Source organism: Heloderma suspectum, chromosome 10, assembly GCF_057233095.1.
Source record: "Heloderma suspectum isolate Gila_16-S chromosome 10, 16-S_ref, whole genome shotgun sequence".
In the NCBI taxonomy this organism is placed as follows: domain Eukaryota; kingdom Metazoa; phylum Chordata; class Lepidosauria; order Squamata; family Helodermatidae; genus Heloderma; species Heloderma suspectum.
This window is the reverse complement of record NC_139467.1, coordinates 20,269,089-20,282,528: the sequence shown is the minus strand read 5'-3', so window position 1 is coordinate 20,282,528 and position 13,440 is coordinate 20,269,089. Positions and strand designations below refer to the sequence as shown.

Here is a 13,440-nt window from a genome sequence, read left to right as displayed (position 1 = left end):
AGTATAATGGCATGATTAAAGTGTCTTAGGGCACAATCCTATGCATGTTTAGACAGAGAAAAGGCCTATGACTCCCAGCATTCCCCAGCCAGCCTGGCAGAGGAATGCTGGGAGTCGTAGGCCTTTTCTCTGTCTAAACATGCATAGGATTACGCCCTCAGTCTTCTCCACTCCCCAATCTAATCTACAATATGGGGAGGGATAATAATTTAGTGCTAGGCTGAAAGTGCCTCCCCATCATCAAAGCCCCATTCTCAAACTGTGAAGGGGGAGAGGCACTGTCTGCATTTCAGCAGTGAGTGGGTGAAATTCTTGTACATTTGGGGTACGTGGGTGGAGAACTTATGTTTGTAAAGCTCAGAAGCACAGACGTCTCTTTTCTAAAACTCATTTTCTTCTTTCTCTTTTTTTCTTTTAAAAAAAATTGGCACTGCACTAAAGCAGCAGAAGTGTTCCTATACTGATACTGATTTTGCCCCACAATGCCTCTGTCGAAGGCCAAGATGTCATGATGTTCCTCCAGGTGCACGGTTGGGAGTAGGGCGGGGAACATGGCTGCCCCAATAGAATCTATTGATGGGGAATTCCCAGCAATCCTGATTGTGGATGCTGTTGGGTTTAGGGATTTCAGGACAAGGAAAAGACATACATGTGTTTAATTTAGCAAGCTGATGTTTATGGCCTTCAAACTCCTGAAAAAGTTCTGATGTTAAGAATCCATCAGGTTCAAATGGCAAGAAAGAGACAGACTTTGAAAATGTTGAAAAACCAAAACAAAACATGAACAAAGTTGAATTCTGAGGTGTTGCCTATTTTTAAATTGTTGTGATGTTGTTTGTTTTTGTCTTAGTGGAGGACTTGAACCCCTTCCACCTTGGGCATATGTATGCTACAATGTCGTAGCAGTTTATTTTGGTGGGTCTGCAGATTATCTTGAGAATTAAAGCTTGAGGCTGCTGAGAATTCCCTGTTGGAGATCTCTGTTCCACACTGTACAGAAATGTAGCTACCCAGAATTCCTCCAGACAGGATGCATGTCTGTTAAAACAGTTTTCATCCGTGGTGTATATGATTCTGAGTTAGTGGTGGAGTGTAATTGTAAACAGAAAAGGTTCATACACCAGTTTCTTTGTATCTGTCTTTTTCCAGTCCAGTTAGGATAAGGGACAGACTCCTCCAAAATCTAGACTAGATTCTACTGAGATCAGTTTTCCCTTCACCCATTACATCACTGAAACAGCAAGGAGCTGGACGTGCCCAATTTCATCTGATCTCGGAAGCTAAGCAGGGTCAGCCCTGGTTAGTACTTGGATGGGATGGAAGACCACCTGGGAATCAGGCTTCCTGCATTGAGCAGGGGGTTGGACTCGATTGTCTTGTAGGCCCCTTCCAACCCTATGATTCTGTGATTCTAAGTCCTCACCATAATTCCATTTTGCCTAACTTACTAAAGGGGAGCAGGAGAGCCTGCTCAGGTACAGTGGGAGGATCTCCATAAGGTCTGTGAGCTACTGCAAGCATGCACAGTAGCTTCCAAAGACCCTGGGACCCTGGGAAATACATTTCCCATGGCTCCCAGCATCTCTGGACAGGGCTTCTATGTTTATGGCAAAGAGAAGACTTATTGCAACACCAGTTACAACTCCTCCCTATAACTCCACTCCCCCGTCTCAGTAAAGTAAGATCCCAACCTGCTGTGGATGAAATTCAGACCTCGGCTATTTTGCTGGATGTCTAGAGGATGTTCAGCAAAATAATATGAGTTCCCAGAATTATTTTTGCAGCATACTGGACATTTTCCCAAGCCATATCATTGCAAGGTTTAGCCAATAGTGAGAGCTATGCCTACAGACCCGGAAAGAGATGGGGTTTCATTGAGACTGGGGCAAGTAAAGGGAAAGAACTGAGCAGAGATGGGAAGAGCATTCAAAGGAGGGTGCTGGAATATGTGAACACCCCTACTTGAATGGCCAAGAATGGAATTGAGGTCAGCACAGCCCCCCACCCCGCTTGATTATGTTCATGCTTCACCCCTGGCCAGTCTACCCACACACCACCACCTCAATGGTGTGTCCCTTTTGCAGCCCAAGAACCTGGATGCTGACCACATCCATGATCATGGGTCACAAAGCCGCAACTACAAAAATGACTGGAGTAAGACAAAACTCAACCCACCGCTGAAAACCCTCTTGGCCTAAAGGTGTCTAGTGGTGGGTTACTTTTTGCCCCATTCCAGATGTTTTCAGAGCTGCTGCATCTTTAGCTCTTCCTATGCAAAAAAACCAATGAACACAAAGAGCTTCTCCACATGGGGCTTTTATCCTGAAATCGAGATTGGTTACCCATGGAAGTTTATGGGTCCTTTACATGACATTGTGACCCTCCAGGGCCTCTCCTGTGCTGTGACTTTATTTGAAATGGAAATAATGAGCTAATAAAAAAAAAGCAATCTGAATTTGTCCATGTGTAAAGAGGGAGTTGTTCTATAATAGGAGCACCATCTAGTGGCTGCATAATTAAACATATAGAACTTGCAAATAAAGGCAATCCCTGGGGAAAAAAATAAAATAAAAGAGGAAGTGCATGTGAAGGAGCCGATCTTAATCCCACAAAGAATCCGGAACCAGAAGCCTCAAGCCTGGGTAAAGCTGTGGGATAAAAAGCCTGGTATGGAGAAGCCCAAAGTCTCCGCTAAATCGAATAGGCAGACTTGGTGCTTGCAGCTCTGAAAATGGTTGGTGTGCAAATCTTGGGATTTTGCAAGCATTTTTCCAAGTGCTTGAAGGAAGTGCTCACAAAAACCCAAATAGTTTTGAGCCAAACGTCCCCGTCTTTCTGAATCCTTGGAACAGAGGAAAAAAGGCAATAGCAAATCTATGGGAGGCAGAGGAAGGCAAAGAAATGTAGCACTACAGTTGACATCGTAGAATCTTGTCATCTTTGGTGATCAGCCACAGAATATTCAGGTCATAGCTCAAATCCTTGGCCCGAGCACTGATGTTTCTGAGTTTCATCCATTTGGTGCCAGTGGGGTTGCCGTTTGTGATCCCATCCCTGAAATAATGGTTAAGGAAGCGGGAAGAAGGCTGTTTTGATGGACAGGTGGAATGTAAGACTCCGTTATACATCTTAAATCAAAAGCCTTGAATATACCCCAGCCCTTGCTTCAGTTTGCACAAAACGTTCTGCACAGGGTTAGATCGAGGATTAAATGAATCCTTGTTCAGACTGACCAGAAGGCAAAAGGATCAGGTGGTTCCACAGCTTCCTCTCCTTGTCCAGTAGTATTCAGAGAAATCTGTACTATTTTCACCTGCCCACCTATAGTGAGCTGGCATGTGGGCTGAGAAACCACTTTGCCTGGAATCCAATCCAGGCTGAATTTAAGACTCCGACTCCGTTATACATCTTAAATGAAAAGCTTTGAATATGCCCCAGCCCTTTCACTCAAGTCACATCCAATTGCACCCACAGGGTCCTATGAATTATTTAACCCATCATCACTCCAGGGCAAAGGAGTAAGGGATTCTGGACAGTTTATTGACACCTATGGCTGTACACTGTCCCACATTGGGCTCTATTTGATACTGTATGAATTAGAGCTGTGCACAAATGGCCTCTCAAATTTCTCCAGCCTATTTGAGGGCACAGAAATTGGAAGAACAATTTCACCAAATTTATTCTAGGGGAGAAGAAATACTCCAACAGTTTCTCACAGCTGAGCTCACTATTGTCAGGGGTTGTCACACACAGGTTCTTTCTTTTTTCCTCAGGATTTTGGGTTTATTGCACCGCTTCTGTAGATGGCAACAGCATCAACTGTGTTGAGGCTTCCACTTTTTTGAGGCAGAATTTTTTAATTTCTTTTGGTGATCCTTTTAAGCTTACTTAATCACTGTGAGGTGGCCGAGGGTGTTGTGTGTGTTTTCTCTCTGTATTACACATCTTTCCATTGCTCTGCAGCCTCACAGGCCACCTGCACTTCCTGAACTGAAAAGGCCCCATGGAAGGAACTGCCTCATGATGTAGCTTCCTCATGGTGGCTTTACCTGAAGTTTGGGAAGCTGAGGTGGCTACAGGCAGCCACAGAGATTATTGTACAGTGACAGACAGGACACTTGCCTGCACTCCTCAGCCACCTCATAAGTAAGGTTAGCACATGAACCCCAGACCCAACCCATGAGAATTTTCTCCTCCTTTGAATTTCTTTTCAAAAGCAATTTCTTTTCAATCAAATTGAATGAGAATGGTCGAAAAAAACATGAGATAAATTTTCGGCACAGCACTAGTATAAATCTTATCTACCCTATAGGAAAATAGCATATGGATATAGGGGAGGAACCAATTTCTAGGTTTGTGTATAGTGCAGCTAGCACTCAATCTTGGGGCCAAAGTCCAAGGCCATGAAGCTGGGGGGGGGGTGATATCCTGAGAGAGTGGCAGGTCAGGTGATGTGGACATCAGAGCACTAGAAGCAAACTCCATTTATTCCTGTAGTCATTACGGTGTTATGATTTAAGTGAGTTTAAAATGCAAAACTGCACATGCTGTGTGTGTGTGTGTGTAGTGTGTGATATAGGATAGATGATAGATAGATAGATAGATAGATAGATAGATAGATAGATAGATAGATAGATGATAGATTGATTGATAGATGATAGATAGATAGATAGATAGATAGATAGATAGATAGATAGATAGATATCTCAGGGTTGGCAAACAGTTTTGCTGCTGTTGTTCTTCTAACATATCAGGAATATAGAAGCAATTTTAAGGCATGAAATGGTGGTTGGAAGGAGAGAGATTAATGTTAGCTGTGTGCTTCATAACTAAAGTAATACACATGGTCACCTAAAGCCCCTCCCCCTACCACAAGACATTCAAGTTCAGGGTCTACAACTTTCTAGTGGAACCATTCATTCTGAGGAAAACAGTTTTATGTATTTAAACAACACTATTGGGGGTTGTTGTTGTTGTTATGGACTGAGATGGCAAAGGTGAATGAAGAGATAAAGGCAATTAGAGACATGAGTTGGATAATAAATAGAGTAGCAGCCATGGGAGAGGGTCAGGAAGCCCTTTCTGATTCTCCTTCATTTTTTTTTAGTCTTGGCCAGGGAATGCTCATGATTTCTCCAATATTTTCTTTACAGCCATCTGGGCTAGCACCTTGTCTTTCCTTCACAGCTCATCTTGAGAATGTCAAGATGTACCACCACACCACACCACACCATTAGAAGCTACACTTGGACATCAAATCCACCTTTCATCTCTTAATGCTGTTTAAGGAGAGAATTCTCAAGCATAGGCGAGCCAAGACACTTTGGACATCAGCATTCCCTGCACTTATGTTATATTTAGTGTTGTGCTAAAAATTTCTCCCACTTTTTTTTTTTTTTTACCATTCTCATTCAATTTGATAGAAGACAAATTGCTTCCAAAAAGAAATTCGGTGGTGAAGAAATTTCAGAGAAATTCTCACGGGTTGAGATTGGGTTTCTTGGGCTTACCTTACTTAGGAGTAGAGATGGCAGAGAATTCCGCCACGGATTTCAGTGAGGCCGAATGCACTGGCATTTGGCCCCTGAAATCCATGGCGGAACAGCCTGCCCCCCCGCCCCCCCGTGGATTCCCCCCGGGATGAAGCTTACCTGGAGCAGATGTTCCAGACGGCAGCAGCTCCAGCGGCGGCTGCGGCTGGTCTTTCGACTGGCTGCCGTGGCCGTCATTTCCATTCTGGTCTTTGCCATGATAGGCTATGTAAGTATTTACATAGCCTATCATGGCAAGCCAAGAAAAAAGAAGGCGTACGCAAATGGTGGCAGCTACAGCGGCCGCCATTTGCTTTCCCTATTTTTTGCTGTTTTATCCTACGTAAATATTTACGTAGGCTTTTACGGCGAAAGAAAAAGAAACGCAAATAGCGCCCACTACGCTATTTGTGGTTCCCTTTTTTTTTTTGTCGTAATTGCCTACATAAATATTTACGTTGGATATAAAACGGCGAAAAATAGGGAATGCAAATGGTGGACAAGGAGTGAGCACAAGTCCTGTTATTCATTGTATGATCATCTCTCTAGCCGCCTGTAGCCTCCTCAGCTTCCTACACTTCAGTTTAAGGCACTATGAGGTAATTCCTCCCACTGGACTTCTTCAGATCAGGATGTGCAGGCAGCCTGGGAGGCTAGCTGTGATTAGGCAAGCTCAGTAAAACAACTAATATAAATTATAAAACATCCTGAATGAGGCAGAACAATGGAAGCCTCTTTCACTGGGAAAGAAAACTTTAAGGAAATTGGAGGACAGATAATGGCAGAGCCCTAACTCCACCTCATCCTTGGTGGACACAACACTGCCCCACCTGCATTGCAGTGGATGCAAACTGGGGGCAAGCCTGCCAAGACAGCTGATGATGCTGCAGCACGAAAAAACCAAAAAACCCTCACCCCCAAAGGAAGAAGCAGTGCCACAAGCCCTGCCAATGGGGACACCTACCTGGGAGAAACTATTGGGAATTTCTCCTCCCCCTGGAGAAATTCGGTGCAATTGTCTCCCAAATTTCTCTGCCCACAAGTAAAGTGGAGAATTTCAAGAGGCCATTTGTGCACAGCTCTACTTATATCCTACACAGGGCCTTTATTGTAACAGCTGCTTGAACCTTGTCTTGACAGACCTGCTCATTCTTCTTTAAAGGGTGTATCAAAGATACACCATTTGAGAGAGGACCTTCTCTCTTACCAACCTGCCCGGTCACTGTGGTCATCCTAGTACTTCTGCATGGACCTGAGGTCTGGTTGGGGAGTCCACCCAGAGGAGAGCCTTCAGCATATTGGCTCCCTCTCTGTGGAACTCCCTTCCTGCTGATATCAGACAGGCAGCAATGTTGTTCTGCTTTCAGTGTCTGCTGAAGACATTGTTATTTAAACAAGCCTTCCCTGACTGACCATCCATGCTTTTATGGCTCTAATTTGATTTTAAATATTTGTATTCTGTATTTTGATTCTCCCCCTCCACTTTCTTCTTACTGTTCAGCACTCAGGAATCTTATTAGACAAAAAGAAGTGTGTAAATATTGGAAATAAACAAATCTCATTGCAAAGATTCCCTCACCTGTCTGGACAAGCCCAGTTTCCAGACGGAAACAGAAGAACCCTGGTTGTCTTCAAGATCTTGTATATCTATTCCCCTCTACTCCCACTATCACTCTTCGGAAAAACAAAAATGTCTATGAAAACATAAGATTCTCCTAGAGGAGGACTGGGCAACACATGGTCTGTGGGCCACATGTGGCACCAGAGGACACCCCCCCCCTGCTCATTTTTAAACACTTTTTTTCTTCAGGGCACCCCATAGACTGTGGTCCATGGGGGGGGCAAAAATGGCCCCTTGACCTCCTGTAGTTGCCCAGCCCTGTCTTAGAGGGACATTCCAAAGCTCTCCAATAGCACTTACCTGCCATAGACAAACCCATCTGGTTTGATCCCGTAGACACACCCATCATTCCCAACTTCAACCATGGAGAATTTTTGCGGGATGCTTTCCCAGCGGGTTCCCTTGCATCTGTTTGGCTCGATACCATGACGAAAAAACACATCATTGTCAGTGTTCACGCCCCAACAGCTTCTCTGGCCACAGCTGAAGTATCTCAGAGGTGCATCCATATTAATCCAGGAGACTGAGGCATTTGGCCTCAATGTGACTAGCTCAGGACTAGAAATACATTGGGTTTCACTGTTGGAGTTAACACCAGCCACAAAGAGATCTCCTCCAGCATCAATCTGATGGAAGGATCCTGAGAAAGAAGAATCGGTAGGATCACATGGAGAAAATGCATCCATTACTACTGGGAAACCAACATCGGCTTCCCCATCCTCCAGTTCCTAGGAATGTTGGAGGTATTAATCTGGGGGGGGGGGTGGAGCTCGATGAGGTTTCATTGGTTCAGTCCATTTTCCATCATGGAGCCCAACACGGTCTGCAGCGAGTTAAGCAACTCGTGGCGCTTCTATATTTTTAATTTGCACAAATTATGGTCAGATTTTGTGCAGATCTTGGTACTTTGTGCAAATTGCACAAACTGTGGCTGCAATTTGTGCAAATCACACAAATTTCAGTTGCACTTTGAGCAAACTCCTCTTTGGGCAAATTGCAGCTCGCCACAACAAAAATATGCAAAACGCTCACAGAGTTTGGGTTAAAAAGCTGCAGTTTGGCCTTCAAAGGCAGACCGAGTCAGGCACATTGAGGAACTCTGTTGAACTAAAAAGAGAGATGGATTTCCTGCCGATGAACATCCCTACCAGTTCCCCAATGACAGTGAGAAAAAGCCACTTTACACACCCACATAAAGTCTCAAACTAGCGCCCTGAAAGTGGGAATGTTTTATGACGTGTCATATGCCCAGGGTGTTTTCAGCATCTCAAGTATACTACTTTTACAGAGGACAGTCCTGTATTTGAAGGTGTCCTCTGCTGGAAAGCCTGCCCTGTCCAACTCCAGTTTAAAGATAAAGAGCCACGAGAAATCTCACCCAACCTCAGCCCCTGAACAATAGACTCGATGGCCATGCACACAGGTCACCTGGCCACAGTCTTCTCCACTAGGGATGGTGTCAGAGTTTGAGGAGGGGGTGGACTCTGGTGGACTCCCCCCCACCTGGACCATGCTCGCCGGGCCATGGGGGGCTTGCTTGCCCACTTGGCCACTGGAGGGAAGTGCCGTAAGTCCGTCCGTTGCCTTACCAGCTCCCATTGTGTTCAGAAATCACAGCTCAGTTACTTCCATAACTCTAATGTTGCATCTCCATCTACCTTAAAGGGGCAATAACTCAACATTACAGGGGTAAAGGGCCCTTTACCCCTGTAACGTTGAGCCATTGCCCCTTTAAGGCAGCTGGAGATGCAAAGTTTGATATGTAGAAGTAACTTGAGCTGAGATTTCTGAACACAATGGGAGTTTGGTAAGGCAATGGACGGACTCACGGCACTTCTTGGGTGGTCGCCAAGCCATCCTGTAGCTCCTGCAGTGCTGCTTGCATGGGCGGGCAGCAACGATGGCTCATCAATCACCTGAAGGGACTGGATGGAGGTGAATCCGTCCATCCTTATGCTACACTATGATGAGATGTAGTGTATTTCTATTTAAGTTATAATAATTTCTAATTAGCATCTATACATTTAAGGTAGCATATGCAAATAGCACTCAGATTGTTGTTGTTCTTTGTCCACTTTTTTGGTGATGCATTTCTTTCCCTTTCTTCTTTTTTTGGTGATTCATGTGCAGCCACCCTATTAAAGGCACAGAAATGTGGCATTGTCTTATTCCAGCGATAACAGCTATAGAAGCTCATTGAAAGTTTCCACCCTCTACCAACAAATGGATTCTTAGTACAGGGGTAGCAATGTGGTGCCCACAGATACCAATGTGCCCTGGGCACCTTTCTTGGTGCCTGCCAAGGTGCCCTAACCCTCCCACTTTAAAAAAAAACAAAAACCAACAAAATATATTTCTTCCTGGCAGCTGGGATTGCTGCAACATAGGTTTCTGCTGGTGCCAAAAACTGGGTTCAAAGGAGTTGTTTAGTGAGTTGGGGCTCAGAGCCCACCTCTGCCTTGTACTCAGTCTTTTGGGCAGGTTGCTTGTGCTTTTCCATGCCACCCATGGCAGCCATTTCGTGATGGTGTCCAGGACAGTTCCACAAATTGCCAAATATACTCATGGCCCAGAAAGGTTGCCTTAGCCCTGTAGTACAACTGGCTGTGGCCATTTCACCTACAGCCTCTGGATTCATCAAGTTTATTAGTTGAGGATAGGCTGTACAGGTGATATACTTACAGGCATATAAGCAGACGTCTACTGGAACAGCTGTCAGTGAGCTGCTGTTATTGTTGTCCTTGGAACAAGACAGTGTTATATTTCCTCCAGGGATGTCAGAGAATTCTGCGGCGGATCTCGGTGAGGCTGAATGCCAGTGCATTCAGCCCCCCAAAATCCATCGCGGAACGAAGCCCCTGCCCTCCCCCACGAAAGGTGTGCAGGACGAAGTCCCCACCACCCCCACCCCACGAAAGGCGTGCGAAACGGAGCACTTACCTGCTCCCGTCCGCGCTGCTTTGCGAATGCCGGCCGTCCTGGCCACCATTCACTTCCTCCTCTTCAAGCTATGATAGGCTATGTAAATACTTATGTAGCCTATCACAGCGGGGGGGGACCCAGTGTATGCAAATGGCGGCAGCTACCACCATTTGCGTACGCTGGGTTTTTTTTCCCCCTGCCGTGATCGGCTACGTAAGTATTTACGTAGCCTATCACGGCTCAATACAGGGACGCAAATGGTGGCAGCTACGACAGCCGCCATTTGCGTCCCAGCAGGGCTGCCCAGTGGCTGGATGTCTAGTTGCAGGCGATTGGAGCCGGCTGGCGGCTCTGCGGCTTGGCCGCGGAGTGGAGCCGGACGGGCAGGATTCCGGGGGGAGGGACGGAGGGCCTCCCCCCCCATCGAGGATTCCGGGGGCAGGGATGGAGTGCCTCCCCTCCACTGTGGATGCCCCTCAGCGGAGCAAGGTAAGGGATTTGTACATCCCTAATTTCCTCAGCCGTGAAGAAGACTAGGCTGTCTTTAGGGCAGCTAGTTTTCTATGTGCAGATGGTTTTATAAAGGGGGGGGCAGTCACTCCATCTCCCACTTGCACTCTGGGAACATTTTCACCCAAACCTGATAAACCATGTGGTGAGAGAGCTTCCAAGGAGAGTTAACTATATATCCAAATGTCGAATATATTTCACACGTTGGGCCTTCAGTCACATGCTATGCCTGTCAGAGGTGCTGTAGACTTACCTGGCACTTTCACCAAATCACCTCCGATCAGTTGATAGACATGGTTGCCGTTGTCAATCATCCACACACCACTACGTCCAACGGTCACATGCTTCATGTCCCCTGCTAAATAGAGCCAGTCTTCTCCATTTAACATGAACACATTTCCTGTTGGCTCCAAGCCCACCAGAAGCCCATTCCCAGCATCGATCTGTTTCAGGGACCCAGGATTAGGAATCTCAGTGCAGAGTTCAGCTGGAATCAACACAACAGAACATTTACACATAGTTCTTGTGCAGCTAAGATTAAAAACAAACAAATAAAAAGGGTCATGAGAGGTTGAAGGATGTTTCCCTACCCGCCTCTTTCATACATTCCCAACTTTGGGAAAGAGAGTGGTGAATGGAACATGAAGGGGTCTTTTTCCTTTTCTTTCCAAGATATTAATCATTTAAAAAAAAAATTAAATTTTTTATGTTCCAATAACAATCCGGAAGCAGTAGCACGCACAAAACCAGGTGCCTCACCCCCCCTTTTTTTTCTTATTTCCCTTTTGATGTAATTGCAACACAGTGTTGTTTGTGTGTGCACATATATTCATTTTTATTAGTCTTTGATATAACCTCAACCGTTTTAGACTTTTATCAATATAAAAGAGTTATTTAATTGATAAATATAACACTACACCAAAGAGTTATATTTATCAATTATTTGGCTATGGGGGCAGCCCTCTCAGCCCACAGAGGACAATATCATTTGATTGGTACCTGAACTTCGAAAGCGTCACAGACTTCTCCACTGCAAAGGACGTGTGTGTGTGTGTGTGTGTGTGTGTGTGAATATTTGCATTGAAGCAGCAGCAGATGGGATGCCCGCCCCCCAGGGCTCCAACCCTGCAAATTCCGTAGCAGTTGCTCCCCCTTCTGAAGTTCCAGACACAAATGAAGAATGCCCTGCTGTAGAATGGAAATACTAGGGATGTCAGAGAATTTCGCCACGAATCTCAGGGAGGCTGAATGCCAGCGCATTTGGCCCCCTGAAATCAGTGCGAAACGGTCTGCCCCCCCTGCCCCCCCCGGGACGGGACTTACCTTGGGCGAATCCTCCTGGCAGCGGTGGCTCCGGCGGCGGTGGCTCTGGCGGCGGCTCGGTGGCAGTTCGGTGGTGGCGGCTGCGGCTGCGGCAGCCAGTCTTCCAACCGGCTGCCGCCGCTGCCATTTCCAGTAAAAACAAACAAACAAAAAAAGTGATAGGCTACGTAAAGATTTACATAGCCTATCACGGCTAGACTTTTAAAAAATACCGTGATAGGCTACATAAATGTTTATGTAGCCTATCACGGCTGATTTAAAAGAAAAAAAAAACATGCACATATGCAAATGGCGGCACCCATGGGCGCCGCCATTTGCGTTCCTTATTTTGACATGTCTTAGTCTACGTAAACATTTACATAGACTAAGACGGTGAAAATAAGGGGAACGCAAATAGCGTAGCGTCTACGCTATTTGCGTTCCCCTTATTTTCGCCGTCTTAGTCTACGTAAATGTTTACGTAGACTAAGACATGTCAAAATAAGGAACGCAAATGGCGGCGCCCATGGGTGCCACCATTTGCGTACGCACGTTTTTTTTCTTTTAAATCAGCCGTGATAGGCTACGTAAACATTTACGTAGCCTATCATGGCTGACTGCAGGGACACAAACGGCGGCGGCTACGGCTGCCGCCATTTGCGGACCAGGCCGGCCAGGATTCGGGGGGGGGGAGGGACGGAGCGCCTCTCCCCCGGCCAGAATTTTGGGGGGAGGGACGGAGTGCCTCCCCACCACCGCGAATCAATTTCGTTAAAAGGTAAGTGACTTTCGTACATCCCTAGAAATACCATTCCCCAGCTATTGTTAGTGATGTTTTCCGTCTGTAGGTAGGGATGTACAAAAGTCACTTACCGTTTCGCAGATCTGCTTTGTGGGGGGGGGAGGAGCTCTGTCCCTCCCCCCAGAGTCCTGCCCGGCTGGCTCCGCTCTGCAGGGATTCCGCAGAGCCGCTGGCTGGCTCCGCCTGCAGCTGGACATCCGGCTGCTAGGCAGCAGGGAAACAAATGGTGGCTGCCATAGCCGCCACTGTTTGTGTCCCTGTATTTAACCATGATAGGCTACGTAAATATTTACATAGCCTATCACGGCAAAGTAAAAAAAAAAAAAAGCGCACGCAAATGGCGGCGGCTATGGTAGCCGCCATTTGTGCTCCTTATTTTTCGCCATTTTGGTCTACGTAAATATTTACGTAGGCTAAAACAGCGAATCAAAAAGGAATGCAAATAGCGCCCACTACGCTATTTGCGTTCCCCTTTATTTTCGCCGTAATAGTCTATGTAAATATTTACGTAGACTATAAAGGTGAAAAATAAGGAACGCAAATGGCGGCCGCCGTAGCTGCCGCCATTTGTGTATGCCATTTTTTTTTTTAACCCAGATGTGACGTGATAGGCTATGTAAGTCTTTACGTAGCCTATCACGTCTGGGTAAAAAAAAAAAAGACCAGAGTGCAAATGGCAGCGGTGGCAGCCGGTCAGAAGACCAGCCGCTGCCGCCGAAGCTGCCGCTGGAGCTGCCGCCATCCGGAACATC

The 13,440-nt window shown here is 46.1% G+C and overlaps 1 protein-coding gene across 3 annotated transcripts in view; it reads right to left on the bottom strand.

The window, feature by feature from the left end:
- Positions 1-416: 416 nt before the first annotated feature.
- LOC146337916 (fish-egg lectin-like) overlaps positions 417-13,440 on the bottom strand; it is a 37,257-nt gene continuing 24,233 nt past the window's right edge. For 2 of the 3 annotated variants that reach the window (XM_084815452.1, XM_084815453.1), the window contains 3 exons: positions 10,838-11,071; positions 7,453-7,792; positions 417-3,054 (listed from right to left, as the gene is read on the bottom strand). In XM_084815452.1, coding sequence (XP_084671578.1) covers positions 2,910-3,054; positions 7,453-7,792; positions 10,838-11,071 — 719 coding nt within the window. In that variant the 3' untranslated portion in view covers positions 417-2,909. The remainder of the gene's footprint in view (positions 3,055-7,452; positions 7,793-10,837; positions 11,072-13,440) is intronic. The other variant, XR_014785122.1, reaches the window with a different exon arrangement.